This window comes from Aphelocoma coerulescens, chromosome 23 (genome assembly GCF_041296385.1).
Source record: "Aphelocoma coerulescens isolate FSJ_1873_10779 chromosome 23, UR_Acoe_1.0, whole genome shotgun sequence".
In the NCBI taxonomy this organism is placed as follows: Eukaryota; Metazoa; Chordata; class Aves; order Passeriformes; family Corvidae; genus Aphelocoma; species Aphelocoma coerulescens.
In genome coordinates, this window is record NC_091036.1 from 4727053 (window position 1) to 4751006 (window position 23954).

Consider the following 23954-nt stretch of genomic DNA (forward strand, 5'->3'; position numbering starts at 1 on the left):
GGACGGAGCTGATGGAGTGGGCAGCGCTGGGGGCTCGGCCGGGGGCGAAGCTGCCCCGCTGCTGTGGGGGCCGGCAGAGCCCCCAGCCCAGCCCTGCCCTGCCCTGCCCTGCCCAGCCCTGCGGAGCACCGAGGCGCGGGCACGGACCCGCCCAGTCCCCTCCCCGGACTCAGAGAGGCACGCCGAGGGCATTGTCCACTTTTAATTGTTGTCAAAGGTTGTCTGGATGCATAACACTGTCACAAGGGCACAGAGCAGCGTGGTGCCGGCCGGGCCCGGGGACACCGGACACACGGACATGCGGGGGAATGTGGGGACAGGGAGCTGTGACCCCCACCTCCCCGAGCCCCCCAGAGCATCCCCACGCCCGGCCGGCTCTATTTACAGTATTCACAGACGTTGTACCCAGCGAGTTAAATAACTACATCATTACACCACACGTCTGGGGCGGCTCCGGCAGGCTGCGAGGGTGGGCTGTCAGTCTGATAAGGTGCATATTTAAAATAAAAAACCCAACAAAACGAAATAAAAACGAGAACAAAGAGAGGAGCCAGGCGTCCTCGCCGGGGTCCCACAGCCCCCGGGCGCCCGGGAGGAGCAGCAAGGGTCGTGTTCTGATGACAGCTACGGGTCTGCATGGGCCGCCGGGGTCAGGGCGCGGGCAGTGGCCCCTGGGAACATCGGCCAGGGCCTCACAGCACCTCTGCGGGCGGGGAGAGCAGCGTGAGCCTGAGGTACGCACAGCGCCGTCCCCCCACACCCCTCCTGCTGCTCACCTGTCACCTGCGGGGGCTTCACCACGGCCTGCTTGAGGAAGGGCTCCTTGTCGCCGAAGGGGATGATGCTGCCGGGGCTACCACCGTTGTGGGAGAGATCCCGCAGCTCCTTGGAGCCCTCGGTGCCCGAGAAGCCATTCTCGTGCTTGCTGGGCTGCACGCCGTTCACCAGGGCCGCTGCCTCCTTGGAGCTGCGGGATGGGAGGGCCGGGCTCAGCCCCGGCCCCGCTGCCCCCCGGCACCCCCAGTGTCCCCGCGCTCACCTTGGCTGCAGCCCCTCGCCCACCAAGGCTTTTGTTCCCCCTGGTGTCCCTGCGCTTGGGGTCTCTGTCTCCGGGAGCTCCTCTGCCTTTGGGATTGGCCCCAGGTGCTTCTCGCGGCCTGAGGACACGGCAGAACCTGGCTCAGCCGTGGCCCGGACCAGACCATGGCTGGGGGAAGTAGGATCCTGGGGTGCCCACGCACCTGGGACATCTTCCTGCTCAGCTGCTTTGCCATTCACCACCTTCTTGTCCTCCTTCTTCTGCAGGGACAGGAGAGCTGTGAGGGTCTGCGGGCAGGGGCAGGAGGGCTCTATAGAGTGCCCCAAGTCCCCTGTGCCCCGGGACAGATGACAGGCTCCTACCTTGGTGTCTGCTGCATCCGACTTGCGCGTCCTCTTCATGATCTCCTCCAGGCGCTGCAGTTACAGAGGGGCTCACAGAGGGGCCCTGGCCACCCAGATCTGCCCCTGGTGCCAGGCAGGATCCCTTCCAGGGAAAAACCTGCTGTGCCCCTACCTGGAGGAGCCCCCCACCCTCACCTTCTTCCTCTCCAGCCTCTCCTGCTCCTCACGCTGGAAGTGCTTCTCCCGCTCCAGGCGCTGCCGCTCAGCCTCTTCGCGTGCCCTGGCCTCGGCCTCTTCCTTCTGTGTCACAGCAGAGGGGGAATAGATGAGATGCGACAGGGAGGGATGGGATGGGGCAAGGACCAGGGCAGGGACTGATGGGATGTGCTGCCTGGACAACTCAGCACAGCCCTGCCCCATGTTCTCTCCTGCCACCCTGGGCCTTGAGGCGCTGGGCTGATTCTCACCCATTCATCCCCCAGAAGAACATCCCTGCCTTCCCCCTCCATCCCTGCCTTTGTCCCCCCATCCCCTGCAGCCCCTTTCCCCCACATCCTGTCACCCCAACCTGTCTCTGCAGCCGCTCCATCTCCTCTCGCTCGGCTCGGGCTCTCTCCTGGGCCTCTCGTTCCTCCTGCAGCCGCCGCTCCTCCTCCCGTTGCCGTGCCAGGGCCTCCCGCCGGCTCTGCTCCTCGGCCGCCCGCTGTGCCCGCTCCTCCTGCGCCCGCCTGCGGGGAGGGGGCCCTTAGCACGGCAGGAGGCCAGGGCTGGGGGCGAGGGGGAAAACACCCACCTCTCCTGCTCCTCCTGCTCCCGGCGCTCCCGTTCCTCCCGCTCCCGCTGCTCCCGGGCCTGGCGTCGCTTCTCTGCCAACAGCCGGGCAGCCTCCTCCCGGTCCGTGGTGCCAGCGGAGGGTCTGGCTGGGGGGCTGGCCGGCACAGGGCCGGGGGCCGTAGGGACTGGGTGTGCTGGGGGAGGCAGGCAGCGTCAGGGCTCCTCTGGCTTCTCCCAGCCCTGCGGCTTCCCTGGCCACACTGTACTCACCTGCTGTCGGCTCTGCGGGCACCTTGGGGGGCTCAGGAAGGGCCGGGGGTGCCAGACCCTGCTCCTCCTCCATCCTCTCCCGCACCTTCACCTGGCTCTCCTGCTCCCCCCGCTCCTCCCGGGCCCTGGCCCGCACCTTGGGGGAGGAATGGGCACTTCGAGGCAGGGGTGGCTTGTGGGGAGAGCTGAGGGCCGGGCTGGGGGATGCTGGCCGGGCCTTGGGGGTGGCAGGGGACGAGGGACGGTTCTTGGGGGTGGCAGGGGATGAGGGACGGTTCTTGGGGGTGGCAGGGGATGAGGGACGGTTCTTGGGAGCAGCAGGGGATGAGGGACGGTTCTTGGGGCCGGGGCTGCAAACAGAGCAAGAGACCGTATTAGTGGGGCTGGGGCAGCCCCCGGGTGGGGTCAGGGGCTGGGAAGCCTCGGGGTAGGGGGTCCTGACCTGCTGTCAGCCGCAGGCAGGAGCCGGGGCTGTGCTGCCGGCAGTGACTGCCGCTTCTTGAGGCTGCGCTCACGGGACAGGGCACTGCGCTCCTTGGCGTTGTCCCGATCCTTCTCCTTCTTCTCCTTCTTCTTCTGCTCCGGCCAAGGACAGACAGAGACGGCATCAGCGCTGGGTGCTGGGCTCGGCCGGAAGCCATGCTGTGCCCCACAGCTGCCCTGGCACCCAGGGTCCCTGTGGGAGATGGCACTCACGGGCGAGGGCTCGGTCCTGCGGCGCGGCGTCACATCAGGGCTGGCAGCGGCTGCCTTCCGGCGCTCCCAGCAGCGGTGTGGCAGGCGGTGGTTGTGGCAGGGGCTGAGGGGGCTGGCAGAGGCTGAGCGGGGGCACACGGGCACTGGGGGAGGAGTGACCGTGGTCAGGACAGAGCCAGCACCAATGCCAGCTCCCCACTGACTACAGACTCCCTCATCCTGGTTCCCTGCCTGGTCCCTGCCAGGACTCGGGTGTCCCTGACCCCCGGGGTCTCACCCTGCTCCTTGCCATTCCCAGCCAGTGTCACAGCGCTCCGGCTGCGCGCAAGGAAGGACAGGGTGGGCGTCATCAGCCGGTCCACGATGCTGCTCTCCCACGGGCTCAGCTGCAGGCTCCGGTCTGGGGAGGAAGAGGGGCCATTAGTGCACCACAAACCTCCAGACCCCAGTCCTGCCGCCGCTGGGAGGGAGCAGCCATGTGTCTGCAGCAGTACCATGGTGCATGCACAGTTTCAGGAATGCCCAGAGCTTGGCTGTGCTGGGGAGGGGTCCCCACGACCCCAGGCAGCTGGAAAGGTCCCCACTGCCTCACACAGCTGAGCAGGATGAAGGCTCATGCGGGCCCAAGCATGCACGGGCGGCTGGGCACCTGTGGGACGGCGCTGTGGCATGATGACAGTGGCATCCCTGTGTCCTGTGGACACCACAGTCACCGTGTACCAGTGGTCCTGGGTGCCACCCTGGTGACAGCAGCTCTTCCACTCTGCCCTCTCCTTGTGCCCAGCAATGGCACCCCTCTGTGCTCCTGCCCTGTGTGACCAAGGCTCTGGCACGTGCCAGCTGCCCCACAGTGCGCCCTCATCCCGCGGGAGCTGTGCTGCATCACCAAGCATGCCCCAGGAGCCAGGCCAGGCTCACAGCACCCACGGAACGGCGATGCCTAACCACACAGCTGGCTCAGATGGGCACGGGGCTGCCACTGGCTGCCCTGCAGCACGTGTCACCAAACACCCCACGGCGCATGGGAAGCACCCACGGAGACAGGGCCCCTCTGCCCCTCTCCACTGGGCATCAGGCCAGGGGCAGCACTGGCTGCCGGGAGGGGAGAGCACAAAGCCATGGCTGCTGCAGGGGGACAGGGTGGCAGGTCTGGCACGGGCCCAGGGAGATGCTGCTCCCACCCGGGCACTGCCGACAGCCCCCAGGTGCCTGTCCCTGGGCTGAGCCCCAGCACAGGGCGGTGGGAGCTGCCTGCGTCACCGCAGCCACCGGCGTCAGCTGCTCTGGCTATTTATACCCGTCCGGGAAGGCGCCCATCGCCAGGCAACCCCGAAACACAACAGCAGCCCCGGCACTGGACACATCCCTCTGTTGGACACATCCCTCCAGCATGGCTGCAGCCCTGGGCAGCACTCCCAGGGCCAGGACGACCTTGCAGCACCATGGCCACAGAGCTCTGTGGCACCCAGCCCCAGGAGCCTGTGGGGACACCGGCACTGTGCCCAGCCCCAGCAGGGCCAGTGACAGGCAGCCCCTCTGTGGGTGCACCGGCACCCACTGGAGCTGCCCTGGGGCAGGGAGCCAGGCTCCCATCCCCATCCTGGCGCCCCACAGGGCTGCCACCACCCAGCCATTCCTCCTCCTCTTCTTTCTTCTCCTCCCAGCCCACACAGCCTCAAGGAGCCACCGGCCGGTTCCAGCCTCCTCCCGCAAACAGCAAACGGCTTCTCCTCTCTCCGCGGACACCTGGGGATGGGGGACCCTGGCCTCGGGGGTCCCCAGCGCTGGGCGGGGGCCGGGCTGTGCCCCCTGCGCTGGGGCAAACACAAAGGGCTCTTACTTCTACTGGGAGAGTTCCAGAGGGTGGCGGAGGATTTGGAGAGCCGCTTGTTGATTATAGAGTCGACGTGTTTGGGGAGGTTTACAGCGGACACCGAGCACCGGCTCGCACCTGGAGGAGGGAAAAGACACAAGGGCATTAAGGTCCCAGGGCCGGGGCCAGGCCCCCCACATGCAGCATGCACGGCTGTGCCAGGGCACTGGGGCGGAAGTGGAAGGACCAGGGGAGATGCTGGAGTCCGGGGACACAGCACAGAGTGGGGTAGGAGATGCTGGAATCCAGGGATATGGCACAGACTGGGGCAGGAGATGCTGGAATCCAGGAACATGACATAGAATGGGACAGGAGATGCTGGAATTTGGGGACACGGCACAGAGTGGGACAGGAGATGCTGGAATCCAGTGACATGGCACAGACTGGGGCAGGAGATGCTGGACTCTGGGACACAGCACAGAGTGGGGCCAGAGGAGATACTGCTGTCTGGGGACACAACACACAGCACTGGCATTCAGTATGGCAGTGTCTGAACCCTGCAGGGTCATGCTGGGGTCATGCAGGGATCTCATCCTCAGAGAGCCAGGGCGGCTCCCAGGCCCTGCTACAACAGGCTTCCCAAACACAGTCCTGGGAATCGGGAGTGGGTGGCCGGGGACCTCGGCAGCACCAGGCGAGCATCCACCCTGAGGGAGCAGGGTGAGGGCAGCAGGTCCAGACAGACACGAGACAACATCACACCGGTGCTGGGTCACTACGGCACTGCCAGGACAGTGCTGGTGGCTGGCAGCACCTCCACAGGTAGCTGGGATCTCCCCACCCTGGCTGGGCTCCTCTGGACAAAACAGCCAGGGAAGCTCAGGGGCAGTGGAGGCAGGAGATTGGTGAGTGACAGCTGGCAGCAGCTCCGGCAGCACATCCCAATGGGAGGTGGCAGGGGAAGGTGTCCCCTTGCCAGACCCTGCCAGGTGCTGCACCACAGACACAATGGGCTGTCCCCGAGTGTGCCATGAGCCACAGTGGCACACACGGCACCGAGACTGGTGTACTCAGAACATGGAGCCTGTACACACAGCCCAGCCAGGTACAGCCGGGCACGCAACACCTGTACACACATGGCACTGGGCACACCGTGCCAGTACGCGCAACCTGGCACACAACACCTGTACACAGCCCGGTCAGGTACAGCCAGGAACACAACACCTGTACACAGTCTGGCCAGCTACAGCCTGGGCCACAACAGTTGCCCCATGGCACATGAAGGCCAGACAGCTCCCAAATACACAGCGCTCCCCTCTGTGTCACCATCCATGCCAGACAGTGCTAGCACCTGCCAGCACAGCACAGCACAGCAGTCAGGGGACAGTGGAGACATGTCCAAGTGTTGAATCGTGCAGGGTGTCCCTGAGAAGCCCCCAAGGAGCAGGACCAGCTTCTGCAGCCACATATACAGCCACGGTCACCTCCACACTGGACCTGGAGGGGCCAAGCACTGCCCCCACCCAGCTGGGGAACAAGGGGACACGCCGCAGCACAGACCCCAACCAGAGCTCGCAGAGGCCTCATGCAGCTCCACAGCCCCTAGGGCCAGGGGCTCTTCATGGCTGCTGGAGACCTGGCAGCATGGCCATGGCATGCCAAGGCAGCCAGGGCTGTCCCCATGCAGGTCCCTGAGTGGAACAGGGACTGTGACACACAGCCTCCACCTTACACATAGCCCCACAGGAGCAGGGAACAGCCACGGGACCCCATCAGTCCCCAGCACAGCCCAGAGTGATGGCAGCATGACCCCACCAAGTGGGGCTGAGCTGGGTTTGAGGGTTGGCAGAGAGATGCCCAGGTGCCCTCACCGCTGTCAGAGCCACAGGGTCCCAGGTGCCTGTGCCCCGCCCGGCACTCACCGTCCTTGTGCGCAGGGGAGCCGTGGTGCAGGGCCCCAGCCCAGGACCACCGCTGCTGCCGGATCTCTGCCCATGTCTTCTTGACCGACCGCTGGATTGCTGCCTCATAGCGCTCCTGCCCAAGGGAGAGGGACAGGCTGAGCCCGGCGGCTGCGGGAGTGGGGCTGGGGCCAGCCAGAACCTCCCAGCATGAGGCCATCGCAGCGATGGGGATGCTTGGTGCTTGGAGGGAGACAGGACAGTGATGCCTGCCCTGGCCAGGGCACACGTGCCAAGGAGCTGGGCACGGCACAGGCTCTGCACCATGAAGGAGGGTCAGCAGAGGATGGGCACAGTGGGCAGCTCCCGAAGGGCTCATGAAGCATCTCCTGAAGGACTGATGGAGCCATGAGGACTCCTCAGGGATTGCGATCCATGTACTGCCCCAGCCCTCTGTCCACCGCATCCATGACACCCATCCCCATCCCCACCTTATTCTTCTCCAGCTTCTGCCTCTGCCGCTCCTCCAGGACCGCCCGGCGCTTCTCCGCCCGCAGCCGCTGCTCCTCCAGCCGCTTGCGCCGCTCCTCCAGCTGCTTCTCCCGCAGCAGCCGGGCCTTCTCCTCCTTCTCCAGCCACAGCACCCGCTTGGCAGCTGTGGGGGGCAGTGGGATCGCACCAGAGGCACAGCCCTGGGCAGCCCCGTGATGGGACCGCGTGCCCATGCCGGTGGTGTGGGGCCACAGGCTGGCTGCGGCCAGGGCACGCGGCCGGACTTGCGGGGCAGGCAGCATCACGGCCGGCTGGCCGGCCGGCGAGGGAGGGGTTTGGGCCAGGACAAAAGGGAGGCCGGGAGCCCGCCAGGAGCCCGCCGAGCCGCGCGGTGAACAATGGGGGAATGAGGGTGGAAAGAGCGCAGGGACAAGGAGGCCCCATGCGCGACGCAGGGGCCCCACTCGCCCGCTGCCCCCAGCCACTGTGGGGCTGCCTGGGGCTGCCTGCACACAACAGAGCTGGGCACCAGGCTGGTGGCACCTGCACAGACCCGGGGAATATCCAGAGCAGGGAGCAACAGTGTGCTGGTGGGTCAGTGGCATGTCTGGGGGTCAGTGGTGTGTCTGGGGGTCATTGGTGTGCCGGGGGGTCAGTGGTGTGCCCAGGGGTCAGCAGTGTGCTGGGGAATCAGTGGCGTGCCTGGTGGGCAGAGCTGCCAGCACCGCCGTTTCCGCCTGGGCTCAGCTCATCACAGCTAATGGGATTGCCCATGACCCAGCAAAGCTCCTTAGCCCCTGCCTCCCCCCCATCCACTTTCCCTCCCAGCCCCATACCCAGGTACTTGGCCCGTTCCTCACGCCGCTCTTTTGCCTGCTTGTGCCTTGCCTGGGCTTTCTGGGCATCTGCAGAGGGGAAACACTGTCAGGGTAGCACCCAGCTCCACCAGGCATCCAGTGGTGCTCACAGGGTGCAGCATCACTGGAGCACCACAACCTCCTGGCACCCACCTTGCTTGGGCCGGGGGCTGGCAGCAGGAGACGGTGAGGGGCGGTTGCTGCGGGGGGTCACATCTTTCGAGGGCCCGGCTGTGGCACCCAGGGAGCTCCTGGCATCAAGAGGGGCCCCTTCGGTGGCAGCTGGGGCTGGGGGCTGGCTCCCGTGGGGCGGTGTCTCTGCCGAGCAAGGGGCGGCAGCGTGGACGGGGACAGGCTGGCCAGTGGCATGGGGCAGTGCCTCTTCTTTGGGGTGCTCTGTCCCAGGGGGCTTGGGGAGCCCAGGGGGGGACCGGTCGCACTGGGGGGGGACACTCTGTGCTGAGGGGACCAGAGTCGCAGGGCTGGGGGATACAGGCTGTCCTGACAGTGCTGCACTTGGAGGGCTGGGTCGGTCACGCTGAGGGGGGCTGCTCTCAGAGGGGGGCATCACAGCCGGGGGGCAGACGGGCTGCCGAGAGGGGGGCATGGCTGCAGGGATGGGCGAGACAATCTTTTCAGAGGGGGTGATGGCTGCAGGGATGGGCGGGACGGTCTTTTCCGAGCGGATGACATCTGGAGCGCCGGGTCGGTCACGCTGAGGGGGGCTGCGGTCTCCCTGCAGGGCATCCCCAGGTGAAGGGGGCGGTGCGGAGGGTGGGGGGATGCTGTCTCCCATCGGGGATGGTGGCTTCCCTGCAAGAGGAGCAGAGCAGAACACATGGTCACTAAACTGGGCAGCCCCATCTCCCCCAAACACAGCCCTCAGGGGGGCACAGCCCTGTCCCCCCCAAACACAGCCCTCAGGAGCAAGGCCAGGGAGGGCAGTGGGACCCCACCTCAGCCCTGCTGCTGCCCCGATCCTGGGGGGCACCCGCGGTGGGTGCCAGGCGCTGGGCACACAATGCACAGAGGGACAGTCGGGCTCCGCCAGGCACTGCCACCACAAAGCTGCCCTTCATCCCCGGGCAGCTGCCGCCTGGCCCTGCCGTGGGGGGAAACGGGGCCAGAGACCCCCCATGGGCACAGGGACCCCACATTCCCCTGCATCTCTCCCCAGGGGGACGAGGACGTCGAGAGCTTCCGCGGCACAGACAGCTCAGCTGGAGGCAGGATGGGCGCGGGCCGTGGCGTCACCGTGACAGCCCACGGCCCCCATCGCGCCACGGACCCGCAGCCATGAACTCATGGCCCAGGAATGCACACAAGGCCGCCAGACAGAGCCCCCTCCCCGCGTGGGGCCGGCCGTGGGATCACCCCCGTTCTGGATGCCCCCCAGGCAACCCGAGGGAGCCCTGAGCACACCCCAACACGGTGCCAGCGCCTGGCAATGCCACAGCACGTGCCCTCTGTAGGAGTGGTGACGGAAGTGTCTGCAGTGACAGCAGTGGTGGTGACTCCCCCGGCCCCCATTATCAGCCCTTTGCAAACAAACCCTTCAGTACTTGCCAGGATCCCAACTCCAACCCCCACGCAGCGGCGGCACCATCACTCCTGGCCGGAATGATGCCAGAGCCATCCCAGGACACACAGCTCCAGCCTGCTGGGCACCACTGCAAAGCGAGCCCCCAGCTCCAGGGGGGGATGGCAGAACCCCAGTGAGCAGCACCCACCACCAGCTGATGTCGCACGCCGGCTCAGCCGTGTTTGCAGAGCTCTCCACAACCCTCAGCGAGGGGCAAAGTGTGGGCTCTGCAAACACAGCCGGCGCCGCTCCTCACCCACCCCGTGGCTTCTTACCCATCCCGTGCTGGAGCACTCCAAGCCAGGGTCAGCCCAGGCTACCCAGAGAGGCATTGCCAGCCCCCTGCACTGACAGCATGGGCACACCCCAGGTCCCCTGGTCCCCAGAGAGGGGCTGGAGGTGCTGCTGCAGCCCCCCAGGCCAGGACTGTGTTAACAGGGTTCCTCCACCCTGGACTCTGTGGGGACACAGCCAGCCCGGGACACAGCCAGCCCTGGCCACCCCGCAGACCTTCCGGGTATTTTCTGCCGCAGGAAGCCGGCCCATCCCCTGGCCCTGATCCTGCACATCCCATGTCCCCAGCACTGCGCCCTGCAAGGCGGCCAGCGGTCTGATGAGGGGCTGGGACTGGGGGGTCCCCTGCTCTGTCCCCCCAGGGCTGCCCCAGATGGGCATCCATAGGCAGCAGGGCTTGGCAGCTCCCAGGTGCCAGATCCCAGGATGGCACCTGCAGTGTCACCACGTGTGTCCCAGCTGGGAGGGGTGACCCTGGGACCACTGTGGTGGCACAGCCAAGTGCTGCCCAGAGGGCTGAGCAAAAGCATCAAGGCCAGGCTGATCCCCTGAGCAGATGGAAATACCTCAGAGAGCCCTGGACGTGTGGGGAGCACTGGCAGGGGACAGTGGGTGCCTCCTGCCACCCCACACAGCCAGGCACAGAGCCCTGGGCAGGATCTGCCCTGCCCCACTGGCCGGAGAGACAACAACACCTGTGGCCAGGGCAGGGCTGTGGGCACGGCCAAGACCTCCAGGCCCAGCCAAGACCCCCAAGGTGGGGCAGGGCCAGCCCTGCCGCCATCTGTCCCTGTCGCTGCTCCAGCACGGCAGCTGCCCTGAAACCCAACGCTGCCTGCGCCCAAGCGGCGCGGGCGTCCCCTCTCCCCCAGCCAGGGCATTCCACAAGGATTAGCTCCGGTTCCCCCCAGACACACAGGCACGGCTGCCCTGCAGCACCCAGCCCGGGCGAGCCTGCATGGCACCGGCCCCGCTGCTGCCACCAGGACGGGGCCGTGCCCAGCACAGGGTGAGGTGCTGCCCTCAACGCCGCGTCACCCAGCTCATCCTGCTCCTCCCATGGGTCCCTTTGGCACTGGTGCCTGTGCCACCGAGCACCAGCGGCACCTTTGGCCTGGCAGTGCCCGGCACAGCGCGGTTTCTTGACCAGCACATGGCAAGGGATGCTCAGCCAGGCGGAGGCAGATCCCCGATGCCGTGAAGCGAGAGCACATCGAGGCCCGCGGGCACTGCTCGGACCAGCGGCCCTCATTAACTGTCCGCTGTACACCCCTGCAGGGCACTGCCCATAAGATCGGGGGGGCACCCCCTGATGTCACCTCAGCTCCCCCCAGCTCCGTATCCTTGTGTTCCCGCTCCACAGCTCCTCGTGCAGCGTCCAGCGGGGCAGGGGTCATCAGCCAGGGCCCACCTCTGCCCCGGGGGCCAGGAGAGCAGGGCTGGTGGTGCAGTGGAGGTCATCGGTGACCACTGCTAAGCCACCCAAAGGTGCTGGTGTCACAGCGCCCAGCCACCCTGGCCATTGCACCAGTCCCTGCTCTGCCAAGGACAAGACCTTGAGGCCAGCCCCAAAAGCCACTGCTGGCCCTGCAGGGCTGCTCCCCACAGCCCGTGGGGACACCCATGTGCACAATACACCCTTGGGCCCTCCCTGGTGCAGTTGTGCCCAGCTGCCTCCCCTGCCTTGACAGCAGCCCCACGGGAATGAGTCCCTGGGTCTCTTGTCCCAGCAGGTCCTGGTGCAGAGCAGGAAATCAGCCGTGGCCCCAGGGCAGGGATTGCTCTGTGGGTGCTGGTGGCCACTCTGAGGCCACCAGAGTACTGTGGGATGCACCGGGATGCTTCAAGCCCTGGGGGTGCTCCAAGCCCCAGTGCTGCCCCTGATCCCACCCCCGCCTCAACATTCAGATGTGCCTTGGGGCTCAGCCCTGCCCTGTCCCACCCAGCTCCTGGGATTCCCCTGTGCTGCAGCAACACTCACACCTGGATGACAGGGACAGTGAGCAAGCACTCCTGACACATCCCTGGCACCTCCACAGCACATTCCCAACACGTCCCCACTATGTCCTGTCTGCAGGCACAGCACTGACACGCACCCTCAGTGACAGCTCACATGCCTGGGCAGGGAGACATGGGCAATGCCAGCAGCCCCCACCTCGGGGGTGGCCAGTGCCACCCTGGCAGCCACCCTCAGCAATGACACCCTGTCTGCAATGGGGACAGCCACCTGCAGCCTGTCCCCAGGCACACGGGCACTGTCACCCATGGCTGGCTCCTCTCCCTGCCAGCTTGGAGCCAGTGAAACACAGCTGGCAGCTGGCTGGGCTTCAGCCCACGGTGCCCCACCACTGCCCCGCTTTGGGGGACAGGCCTCCTGGGACAGGCTGGAGCAGGGCAGGAGGAGGCAGGCCGCAGGGCCCCTGGGAGGGCACAACCAGGTGCCAGGCAGGAGAAAGAGGCATATCCAGCCCTCTTTCCCAGGGCTCGTGTCCTGCCAAGGCTCTGGGATAGGGGTATGGGGGGCAGCCATGGGGGAACTGCACCAGCCCCTGGGCCAGGGCAGAGATCATTGAGCTCCCGCAGCACTGCCGAGCCAGCAGTGACATGCCGAGAGCAACAAGGGGAACTTGGGATCTCGTGGTGAGAGTGAGGCCAGAGCCAGGGGGTTTCCAGGGTTTAAAACACAGGCAGAGGAAAGAGCTGGAGCTGCTGCTGGCCCCAGCACCCCCACAGCAAACTGTGGCTGTGGTCACAGCGCAACCCCAAACAGCCCGAGGGCAGGGGCAGGAACACCTGCCCACCATCCATCTGGCACGCTGGCAGTGGTGACAGGGCAGTGGCAGTGCCCTCGTCCTTGGGGCGACCCATGTAGCGGTCCACCAGTGCCCAGGGCAGCCAGCCCAGCCACACTCCTGAAAACCTGTCTGCTAGCATCACGCTGGGAAACAGAAACCTGGCTGGAAGGCAGGGCATGGGGCTCTGCGCCTGCCAGCATCCAGCCCCTTGGGGAGCAGGTCAGTATCCCCAAAAACAGGTCCTGTGCCTCACGACATGGATGTGGCACCTACCAGGGCTGGGGCCATGCAGGATCCAGGTTCATTCCCAGCAGGCTGCCTGTGGGGCTGCCCAACCGTGCCCAGAGCCCTCCAAGGAGAGAGAGCTGTGCTAACTATTTTGGACATGGCACCACGGGACTGTCACATCACCACTCTGCACGTCGCATCACGTTGCTCTGACGGTTTCACAGCAGCGGCTCCCGCGCTGGGAGAACTCCCGAGCTGCTGCTCCCAAACACAGGCACTGGCGGGCAACCAGCTCACCCTCCCTCTCCGCCGTGCCAAGGTAGAAAGGCTGGAGAAGCTGGGAGAAACCTGGATACAAACAGACCTCTACCTGCTCCCTGCCTTGGTCCTCGTCCCTCTGTCCACTGCATCTCTCTGCCCACCTGGGCAGCTCCCCAGGTCACACCCTGCCCTGGCTGCCCTTCACGAGTTTCTGGCCTCCGGTGCCACTGGCTGTCCCACACCATGGTGGGTCCTGCCCCCTAGACTGAAATCCCATCCCTGCTGGTGGATCCAAACGGGTCTAGGCAGCAAGACAGGGAGCAGCTCCCGCTGCCCAGTCATGCAGGTCACCTACATGGGACAGGTCAGGGATGGACCCTGAAGGACGACATGGTGCAAAGCCGCCCGCGCTCCTTCAGCACCGTCCTGTGCTCACAGTAGAGCAGCCAATGGCCCACCCAGGTGTGCGGGGAGCCCAGGGTAGCCGGGAGCAGCCAGCCCTGGTCCCCAGGCAGCGACAACATCGAGTGGGCAGGCCACGGCGGGCGGGAAGGCGGCGCAGGCAGAGAGCGGGACTCAGACAACATGTCTGGCGCAGGACGCGTCGTTCGGGCAGTGATGCCAGGACCCGCGGCCGGTTGGTGCAGGAGCCACCGGTTTTCAGCACCGCCGGGAGCCGCAGCCATCCCTCCCTCTCCGCGGGCCCGGGCCGTGGGCGATGGAGCACTGGGGCCGAGGGGGAGGGGAGCCGCCTCTCCTCTTCCTCCCGCGGTGGGAAGCGGCTCCGCCGCGGAGCTCTGCTTAGTCACAGCGAGCGCTGCGCTGGAGCCCCGGGAGGCAGCGCCAACGCCGGCCCCGGCCCCGAGCACGGCCCCGCCGCCGCCGCCCTCCCCGGTTCATCCCGGGGCAGCGGGACCGGCCCTGCCGGGACGAGCCGCGAGTCCACGCGGCGGGGCGGGGGCGGCCCCGGGCGGGGGGCAGCGGGTGCCTCCCACAGGGGGCATCGCCCACCGGCCGGCGGGGACGAGCCGGGGCAGCGCCGGCGCCGCCACCCCCGGGGCTCCCCAAGGGCAGTCTCCTTGCCCCCCCCACGGCGGCGGGGCCGGGGCCGCTACGGCCCTCCCCAAGATGGAAGGGCCGTGCCCGGGCTTTGTCCCTCCCGGGAAGCCGCCCCGGCCCCGGCAGCGCGTCTGCCTCCCCCCCCTCCCCCCCCCCCGGCTCCTCCACCGCCTCTCCGGGCCGCCGCCCCGCTCCGCTCCTCCGCATTCCGCGGACCCGGCCGCCGCATCTCCGCCGGCACCGCCGGCCGCATCCCGCACCCCGCACCCCCCGGCAGACCCCGCACCCCCGGGCCCCATCCCGCAGCCCCTCGGCCGCATCCCGTACCCCGACTCCGTGCGGCCCCGCCTCAAGGGAGGGGGCCCGGGCGCCCCCCGGAGCGGGTACCGGCCCCGGTGCCGCCGCGGATCCTTACCGAGGGGCTGGGGCTGGGGCCGGGGCTGCGGCTCCCGCCCGGCGCAGCTCCGCTCCATGGCGCGGCAGGCGCAGGGGCTGGCCCAGCCCCGCTCCCCCCGGCCCGCGGGGGAGGACGCTCAGCGCTCCCCGCCCCGGCCCCGCGGCTCCGGCCGGGGGGAGCGGCCGGGGGATGCTCCGCCTCACCCCGGCTCCAGACACAGCCCCGCAGCCCCGACCCGGCGCCGCTCCTCCCGCAGCCGCGGCTGGGACCCCGCGCCCGTCACCCGCTGCCTGCCCCCGCAGTGCTCAGCATCCCCCAGCTTTGCTCGGCCGCTCGCCCGCCTCCAGCCCCTGCTCTCCCAGATTTTGGGGCTCGCACACACATTTTACGATGCTCCAGTCACGCGCGAAGCGCTGGCTCCGCAGCAAAAACGCCCCGCCCCGAGCAGCACCTCGATGCACAGCCAACGCCACCCGGACCAGCTGCCCCAGCCTCAGGCAGCCCGAAAAGACACCGGTTTCCCGTTTCCGAGCCCCACCTCAGCTGTTCGAGAGGCCTTGGAGCTGCTTCTCCCCCACTCCCCGTCACACGTGAGCCTTAGTCACCGCCAGCAGCCGCCCCCGCTCGCGGGGCTCCCCCACCACATCCCACCCTGTCCCGGTAACCGGCAGACAACAGAGGCCTCTCCCTCTCCTCGGGCAGGAGGAGCGGCCCCGGCTCGGCCCGGCTCAGGGCTGAAACCCCTTTCGGCCCTGCAAGGACGGGAGTGTAGCGGCACGGCCAGGGTAGGGGACAAGTGGGCAGGACCAGCAGTGGGAGGAACACGGCTCCAGGCTCTTCAGGGGCACCAGGAGCCAGGGACATGTCCTTGTCCACCACGGGGCCAGACTGCTCCAGGCATCCCGCAGAGTGCCCGGCTCTGGGTGTGTATATGAGCAAAGATAGTTTTCTGCGGGCAGCACCCATCACAGATGCCTGTTTTGGGGATGATGTCACCACAGGCCAGAAGATCCCCTGGCACTCATTCTCCCTCACCTACCAGGCAAACAGGTTTACCGAAATCCCAGCCCTTTCCCTTGGAAGTGCATTCCCCTGACTCAAGGATGGGGAGTTCCTCAGCGGACGGGGCAGCCCCACTCTGTGATGCTGCAGGGGTAGCCCTATACCCAAATCACCCTAAAATCATCACCCTCCTACAGCCTCCAGGCCAGCACCCTCTCACCTAGCTCAGACAGAGCAGAGGCTTCCTGAAACTCCTAGAGCCTCGCCTGCCAGCTGACTTCCCACCAGGGAATGCTGCATGGCCAAGCCTCAGCCCTGGGAGCTGGGCACTCTAGGAGGATAGCAAGGAGTGCAAAGTCCCAGTGAGTTCACAAAGCTGGGATATGCCCTGGAACAGGGAAGGGGAACAGCCCCACTCACACTGTTGCATGGCTGAACCTCCAAGGGGCTCCAGCAGCCCTACCGCCCCATATTTCCATGGCACACAAGGGATCTGGCAGAGCAGGACTGGAGCCACTCCATGACATGCTCCAAGGGTGTCTGTGGGTGGCTTCCAAAGCCTCTTTGCTTGTGGGTCCCACAGCATCACCCAGAGCAGATGAGCATCTCAAGGCTCTGGGACAGCCTGGCACTGGGTCCAGCCATGTCCATGGTCCTTCTCCCCGCGGTGGGGTCAGTCTGGAGCACGGGGCATGGTGAGGAAGGGGCAACCATGGTGTACAGGGCCTGTGGCTGTGCTCCAATAGTGCAACATGAGAGGGCTCGTGAACACCACGCCAGCTCAAGTCGATGGGCTTATACAAGCAGGGATCGATCGATTGCTCTGCTGCAGGCAGAGCCCTGCTGTGTTGGGGTTCCTGGGTCCAGCCCCCCCATTCCCGTGGTGCTGGGAACAGCTGCCCTCCCTGAGCTGATGGAAAATCCAATGAGCTCATGATGAGCACGGCACCCAGCCCTGGTTGCTGCATGCCCCAGCACTCCCTGTGCTCCTCAGCCCTGCAGCATGGGATGCAACACTGCCGTGGCTTCCTCGGGCCAGCCTGGGCAGGGGGCTGCACCCCAAGGCCCAGCACCTGGCCCTGACACTGATTGGAGGGACCCAAAGGGATCAGCACCTCAAAGTCAAAGGACAACTACAGCCACAGCTCAGCCCTGCCAGCGTGAGCTGACGCTGTGGGACTCTGGGAGCAAACAGGGATAAGGAGGGCAAACAAACCCTGCCCGCACCTCTGAGCAAAGTTCCATGTGGGACACCCCATCCCACCTGTTTCCACCGGCTCCCCATCCCTCTGCTCCCACCTCTCCTCAGACCCAGGACTTTGCACTGGCCCCAGGCTGCTCCCACCCTGCTGCTCTGTGACACGGTGCCCACAAGGGCTGACCTGAATCCCGGTCCCCAAAACACTCTAGCTGATTCCCACCAGCCATGGGGCAGTGACCCAACAGGATCCTTGGGGACGAGTGTCTGTGCCTGTGTGCTGTCCTGGGGCGGATGGATGCAATAGGAACCCATCACCAGCAGCATTTCAAGGCTACAACCAGACCCCCAGCATTTTGCCATGGGGCTATGCCACTGTCCATGGCAAATCCCCGCTGCTGCAGGACAATCCCCTCTGGGTGTCAGTGACAAATGGGCCAGCAATGGGCTGAGCCACAGCGGGCTGCGCCCTGCCCTGCCCCAGCTCGCGCCTGCTCTGTAATTATCCCAAGCCGCATCTGTAATTAGTGTCCTGATGTCATGGGGTCAGGCCTGGGCAGCCCCACGCGCTCCCTGCCACCCCCACCTTGGCCTCCGGCCTCGGGGCTGGAGGAGATCACAGTCTTCCAACACCATCCGGAGGAGTTTCTGCCTGGCTCCGGCTCCTCGCCAGCGCTGCTGCCAGAATCACATCCCAGCGCTGTTCCACAGCCCTCGAGCTGCTGCAGGGTTGGACCTGTCCCTCAGACCAGCGCAGGGCTTGGTCGCTCCAACAGCTGCATCTCTGCCCCCTTCCCTGCAGTATCCTGCCCGTTCCCTGGATCCTGCCTGGGAAGTAGATCCTGCCTCCGAAGAAGGGTCAGGCCCTGCCCTCCCGAGCCTCCCAGGGCTGCCAGTCACCCGCTCCCTCGGCCCAGGGAATGCGCTGGAGCAGCCCGGCAGCTATAAATAGAGCGGGAGGCGCAGGCACGTGTGGCCGCAGCACACGCGGGTCCGGGCGGCCGCTGCCCCGTGGCCGGTGTGGGGCACGGGCAGGGTGTGGGGCTGCAGCAGCACCTCGGGGTGGGACAGCGACGGGAGAAGGGTGAAAGCACTGGGCCGGGCAAGAGCAGTGCGGTCCTGCTCCGGGGAGATCCCAGCGCCGCGCCGGGAGGATGGAGGGGAGGCACCACACAGCTGCCACGGAGCACCAGCACTTTATTGCAGGGCAGAGAACCACCACGCTGCCCGCGGCACACAGGGTACCTCGCATCCCTTCTCTCTGCCAGCACCCCGTGGCCACCGGCCGCCGCTAACACCCACGGAGGGGCCGGGCCGTGCCGGTGACGCTGAACCGAGCGCTCAGCACCTCCGAGGGCGCCCGCGTCTTCTGGCCCGGCTGCTGCCCACCAGCAAAGAGGGTGAAAGTGCCGGGCTCCAGGCGCCAGTCCTGCGCCCAGACCGCGCGCTGCTCGGCCAGCACCTGGAAGGACAGCTTGGTCTCCCGGCCGGCCAGCACGGCCACACGGCGGAAAGCCACCAGCTGCCAGCGGGGCACCGGCACGGATGACTGCTCCCAGCGCAGGTACAGCTGCACCACCTGCACGGAGGGATGGCAGTCAGCACAGTGGGACCTCACAGCAGCCCCCTTGCAGGGGGGAAGCTTGGGCACGTCTGTACCCCGCACAGCCGGCTCAGTGCAGAGCAGCTGTGCCCACCTCCTCGCTGTCCCGCAGCCCCGTGTTCTCCAGCACCACAGACACAGAGAGGTTGGCACAGACGGGCAGCACTGGGGGGCTCAGCACCAGGTCCCGATAGCGGAAGGTGGTGTAGGACAGCCCATACCCAAAAGGGTAGAGCGGAGCCTCCTGCCCATAGTACCGGTATGTCCGTCCCTCCATGGTGTAGTTCTCCATTGGCGGCACCTGTGGGACAAGGGGCCAGTGGAACAGGGCAGGGCTGCGCAGGCAGAGGCAAGCACCAGCCCTGCATCCCACAGCTGCTCCAGCCACCGAGGCAGGGAAAGGCTATGGGTGCCACCAGCAGCCCTGGCCTTACCTGGTGCATGCCTGCAGGCCAAGTGGCCGGCAGCCGGCCAGCTGGGCTGGCCCCTGCCTCGCCCAGCAGGACCCTGGCTATGGCCAAGCCAGTGGCCTGGGCAGGGAAGAAGCAGGCCAGGATGGCTCCCACGCTGTCATGCGCCTGTGCCCAGCTCACATCCAGGGGCCCCGCATTGAACAGCAGCAGAATGATGGGGCGCCCAGCGGCTGCAGGGAGGTGGCCGTCACCGAGAGCCCTGTACTGGCACTGCTGGGATGGCCCTGGGGTGTCCCATGGATGGGAAACACCTGGGCAGGTTGAGGTCCCACAGAGGCCCTACCCGCCTGAACGGCATCCTGCAGTAGCTCCAGCTGGTGCCCCGGCAGAGACAGGTCACTCCGGTCTTTCGCCTCTGTCTCCACATCTACCCCTAGGTGGGGACAGCCAAGAACAGTCCCTTACACCCCTCTGGGCAGACAGGGCAGAGGGGCACTGACCGCCTCAGAGGGGCTCATGGGCACCCCCCCTCTCCCAGAGCACTCCCCTGCCCCTGGCAGTGCCCACCCAGTGCCCTCCCGCTCCCACCTACCTGTCCCCAGGCAGATCAGCACTATGTCAGCCGCCCCCACCACCCTCACCAGCTCTGCCCGTGAGTACTGCTGGCACCGTGGCTCGCTGCAGCCCGCCGTGAAGCTCACATTGGCCCCCAGCATCTCCAGCCCCCTCCTGCACCAGGGAAGAGCAGAGGACACAGGGGCAGCTGTGCCCCAGGGTAGGGGCACAATGGGGACACGCCCCTTGTTCTGGCCACCAGCCAAGGGCCAAGCAGCTCCAGCAGCAGCCCTGGACAGTGCCCAGAAGAGAGGGACAGTGACCAGGAGAGGGGGACATGAGGTGGCACCACGCTGTCTCACCGGGGAGTATAGATGTACTGAGGCTCTGGCACTGGTGCATAGTCCCCAAACAGTACCCGGGGATTGTCAGCAAAGGGACCCACAACCTGCAGAGGGCAGAGGGGTAAGGGTGGGCACCAGCAGCCCTGTGACACCTGTGGGCCACGGGTGCGGAGCCAGCACGTCCCCCTGCCCACCCCCTTGCAGGGGCTCACCGCAAGGTGCTGGCCAGACAGGTCCCGGGCCCGCAGGGGCAGCGTTCCCCGCACATTCTTCAGCAGCACAAAGCTCTTGACAGCAGCTTCTAGTGAGAGGTTGCGGTGCTCAGGGCTCTGCACCACACTCAGGTCCAGGGAGCTGTAGGGGTTCATGGCTGGGGGGTCGAACTCGCCCAGCCGCATCCGTGTGTAGAAGAGGGGCCGGACCCGGTCACGCAGCATCTGTGGGGACCCCAACCCAATGCCTCAGTTGTGCGTGGCAGGAACAGCCCAGGCTGTCTGCCCACGCCCCTGGTCCCACACCCCTCACTCGCCTGCAGTGTGATGTTGCCCATGGCCAGAGCCTGAGGGATGTGCATGAAGACGTTGTTCCTCATGCCATAGGAGAGTTCCAGGTTGCAGCCAGCATTCACTGAGGCTGCCGTGCCAGGGAGAAGAGAGAACTCCCATCACAGCTGTGCAATGCCTGGGGACTGACCCCATGCCCAGCCCGCGAGCTCACCAACCGCCGTCTCCAGGAAGGTGCGTGTGTAGTGGTGCCCCAGCATGATGAGCTCCACAGCCCCCTCGTCGCTCACCACGTACCCGTCAAACCCCCACTCGCCACGCAGGATGTCCGTCAGCAGCTTCTTGTTGGCACAGGCGGGAACGCCGTTGATCCTGTTGGAGAGGGGATGGGGCAGCCAGGAGAGCGGGGCACTGGCCATGCCAAGGGCAGCCCAGCCCACGTGGCTCCTGCCATGCTCCACACCTGTTGTAGCTGCACATGAAGCTGTAGGAGCCAGCACGCACACACGCCTGGAACTGGGGCAGGAAGGTCATGCGCCAGTCCCGCTCCAGCACCTGCAAGCGCCACGGCAGAGCAGGGTCAGCACCTGGAGCGTCCTCTGCCCTCCTAACACCCCTGGCCCTGCTGCGCTCACCTTGGCGTTGAAGCTGAGCCTGGAGACGGGGATGTTCTCAGGGCCTCCGTGCACACTGAAGTGTTTGCAGCCAGCGCTGGCCTTGACATAACGGGGGTGCTGCCCCTGCAGCCCCTGCACGAAGCTGCGGGCCAGCTCCCCACTCAGGAACGGGTCCTCCCCATAGGTCTCCTGTCCGAGGCACAGGCGGGTCACCGCTGGGAGCCCCATCCCCACACCCCCACAGCCTGGCAAGCCATGGCCACGTCCAGCTGGTCAGCCACGGTCCAATCCCAGCCAGGGGACACCCTCCCAGGCTGGCACCTGGTTCCTCCCCCACAGTGGGTGCCTCATGATGTTCAGGACAGGGCTGAAGCAGCTGAGCCCGGTGTGGTCACTGTAGCGGCCAGCGGCAGCAAAGCTGTTGTGCTTGGCTCTCACCTCGGTGGCCGTGGCGTTGGCCACACGGTAGATGAGCTCGGGGCTGTGGGGACAGCACAGGGGTGTCAGGGCGGCGTAGGCAAGGGGGTCCTGTCTCACAAGGCCACATGCCACACGCCCGGGTGCCCGGTCCCCGGTGCCGGTACCTGAAGGCGGCGGCGAGCCCCAACGCTTGCGGGAAGGCCGTGGCCCATCCGGGTGCCTCGGCGTCGCCCCGCAGGCACTCCGTGTTCCAGTTGTAGGGCGCGATGCCCAAGCGCGGGATGGGGGGCGCGGGGCCGTTCCCCATCGCTCCCCCCCTCGCCACCTGCGGGGCAGCGGCGTTCAGCGGGGAGTCCCGCGGGGGTCCCCGGGGGGGTCCCGCCGCCCCCTCACCTGCAGCACCAGCTCGGCGGGGCTCAGCCGGCCCAGCAGGTCGTCGAGGCGGCGGTGCCAGGGCAGCGAGGGGTCCCAGAAAGGGAAGGGGGGCGGCTGAGCCCGGACCGCCCCCGCGCCCAGCGCCGCGCTCAGCACCAGGACCCGCAGCCCCAGCGCCGCTCCCGGGCGAGCCCCGCGCCGCACGGCACGGCTCGGCCCCCGCGAACCGCACGGCATGGCCCGGCCCGGCTCCCGGGATCTGCACAGCACGGCTCGACCCGGCCCCGGCGCCCCGAGGCCCCGGCGATGGGCGCGGAGGGGCGGAGCGCGCTGCAGCCGGTCCTGCGCCCACCGGACGGGGCGGAGCGCGGCAGGATGGGACGGGACGGGTCGGGGGCACGGGGCTGCGCCAGGTCCCCGCCGCCCCTCGGGCCGATTTGCGAGATGCACCCGGTGCATCGGGGTCTGTGTCTGTATCGCCGAGCTCCGCGCAGCCGGGCCCCGCCGCGGGGACAGGTCGCGGCGTTCGGTTCCACCCGTCTTCCGGAGCATCTCCCGTCTGCGGGCGGGAACCGGCAGAGCCGCCCGGCGCCGTCAGACCGGTTCTCGGTGCCCTCGGCTGCAGCGGGGCCGGCTCGGCCCCTGCCCGGGGCCGGGGAGCAGTAACGGCTCCACCTGGGAAGGATCTCCATGTGCTCACCGGGCGTTTTGGCCAGACACGGAATGAGATGCCAGCGCGGGCCTATGTGCCCCTCATGCCCCCCAGCTCAGCATGGGGGGACACTGCCAGGGACTTCTGCAGTGACCAGGGACATGGCGCCTTCTTAGTTGAATATTAGGAAAACGTTCTTCCCCCAGAGGGTGCCGAGCACTGCCCAGGCTCCCCAGGGAATGGGCATGGCCCCAAGGCTGCCAGAGCTCCAGGAGTGTTTGGACGATGCACTCAGGCACAGGGTGGGATTGTTGGGGTGTCCTGTGCAGGGCCAGGAGCTGAACTCCATAGTCCTTGTGGGTCCCTTCCAACTCAGGATGTCCTAGGATTCAATCATCTCCAGTGGCCACCAGCACAGTGGAGCCATTGTGGCAGAGAGCACAAGGTGGCATTTGGGACGGGGAGCACTGGGCTGGAGACCTGGCACTGCCGGGCTGGAGACAGGGAGCACAGACATCTCATCAGCTCACTGGCACAACGGAGGTGACGCTGGCAGCTCCCCAGCCCGGGACAACCACACCACACTCCAGTGCCAGGCCCGGTACCTTGCAGCCGGCAGTGTCCCGGGGATGCAGCCATGTAAGGCAATGCCAGCGGGTCACTGCAGCCGGTCCCCGCGCTCCTGCTCGGCGGTGACAGCGAGCCAGCTCCCAGCTGCTGAATTCCTGAGCAGCCCGCAGCAGTGGGGGGAGCCCCCTGTGCCCAGAGCATGTCCCACCCCCGGCACACCACCCAGCTCAGGGTCAGGGCTCAGCACTCGCTCAGTGACAGGTCTGGGACAGAGACATAATGGAATAAATAAATAACAGGAGATTAAATAAATAAGTAAACAACGCCAGGCACAGTCTGTCTGGGAGCAGAACCTGCTGCTCCAGAGGCAATGCTGGCTTGAGGAGGGTTAGGGGAAGCTGGGTTGTTCCAAGGAATATTCTCTGCAGTTCCTGGAGCCCCAGGCCAGGCTGGTTTCTGTGACACCCTGTCCTTTGGCCTGTTCTTGGGGGCCGTTTGCAGGTCTCACAGGCTGGAAACCTGCTCCTGTTCTGAGCCACAGCCTGAGGCTCAGAGCCTGCCCAATCCTGCCAGCACAGGCCTCACTTCATCCACCCAGGGACACCAGTCGCCCTTTCCCCAGGAATCAGCCTCTGCTGAGCCCCTGGAGCTGGGCAAGGAAGGCACAGAAACAGGCTCCGCAGGGCCCTGGCAGAGCTCAAGGAGCGTTTGGACAATGCTTCCAGGCACAGGGTGGGATTGTTGGGGTGTCCTGTGCAAGGCCAGGAGTTGGACTCGATGATCCTTGTGGGTCCGTTCCAGCTCGGGATATTCCATGATTCCATTCCGATTCCAAGGTGGCAGTGTGGAACCAAGGTGAGAGCAGGAGCCCAGCCCAGGTGCACCGGGAAAAGTCCCTTT

The 23954-nt window shown here is 66.6% G+C and overlaps 2 protein-coding genes across 4 annotated transcripts; both read right to left on the minus strand.

Moving 5' to 3' along the window:
• Positions 1–187: 187 nt before the first annotated feature.
• MAP7D1 (MAP7 domain containing 1) lies at positions 188–14892 on the minus strand. Of its 3 annotated transcripts, XM_069036039.1 has the most exons (18): positions 14821–14892; positions 8340–8999; positions 8166–8234; positions 7329–7492; positions 6859–6973; positions 4964–5074; positions 3401–3523; positions 3124–3266; positions 2870–3003; positions 2428–2777; positions 2177–2351; positions 1952–2111; positions 1579–1683; positions 1402–1455; positions 1242–1299; positions 1040–1157; positions 777–967; positions 188–703 (listed from the first exon to the last, which is right to left on the minus strand). In XM_069036039.1, the coding sequence occupies exons 1-18, from the start codon at positions 14876–14878 to the stop codon at positions 693–695; spliced, it is 2799 nt and encodes a 932-aa protein (XP_068892140.1). In that variant the 5' UTR covers positions 14879–14892; the 3' UTR covers positions 188–692. The 3 variants fall into 3 exon arrangements, with proteins under 3 accessions (XP_068892140.1, XP_068892141.1, XP_068892139.1); XM_069036040.1 differs by lacking the exon at positions 4964–5074; XM_069036038.1 differs by having other exon boundaries at positions 2870–3266.
• Positions 14893–18182: 3290 nt separating this feature from the next.
• On the minus strand, positions 18183–22384 carry LOC138121999 (uncharacterized). Its single transcript, XM_069036052.1, has 14 exons — positions 21851–22384; positions 21622–21782; positions 21359–21518; positions 21056–21226; positions 20884–20975; positions 20635–20792; positions 20447–20550; positions 20130–20354; positions 19936–20021; positions 19611–19747; positions 19362–19451; positions 19040–19248; positions 18700–18906; positions 18183–18581 (listed from the first exon to the last, which is right to left on the minus strand). The coding sequence occupies exons 1-14, from the start codon at positions 22382–22384 to the stop codon at positions 18294–18296; spliced, it is 2622 nt and encodes an 873-aa protein (XP_068892153.1). The 3' UTR covers positions 18183–18293.
• Between the last annotated feature and the right edge of the window lie 1570 nt (positions 22385–23954).

Excerpts from the sequence above, each read along its gene's own strand:
- MAP7D1 (XM_069036038.1), bottom strand. The coding sequence starts at position 14,878 with ATGGAGCGGAGCTGCGCCGGGCGGGAGCCGCAGCCCCGGCCCCAGCCC. Across the intron at positions 7,493-8,165 it reads GGAACGGGCCAAGTACCTGG|CTGCCAAGCGGGTGCTGTGG; the intron begins GTATGGGGCTGG and ends TGCCCCCCACAG. Across the intron at positions 1,300-1,401 it reads CGGATGCAGCAGACACCAAG|AAGAAGGAGGACAAGAAGGT; the intron begins GTAGGAGCCTGT and ends CTGTCCCTGCAG.
- LOC138121999 (XM_069036052.1), bottom strand. The coding sequence starts at position 22,384 with ATGCTCCGGAAGACGGGTGGAACCGAACGCCGCGACCTGTCCCCGCGG. Across the intron at positions 21,519-21,621 it reads GGGCTCGCCGCCGCCTTCAG|CCCCGAGCTCATCTACCGTG; the intron begins GTACCGGCACCG and ends CTGTCCCCACAG. Across the intron at positions 18,907-19,039 it reads GGCCTGCAGGCATGCACCAG|GTGCCGCCAATGGAGAACTA; the intron begins GTAAGGCCAGGG and ends CTTGTCCCACAG.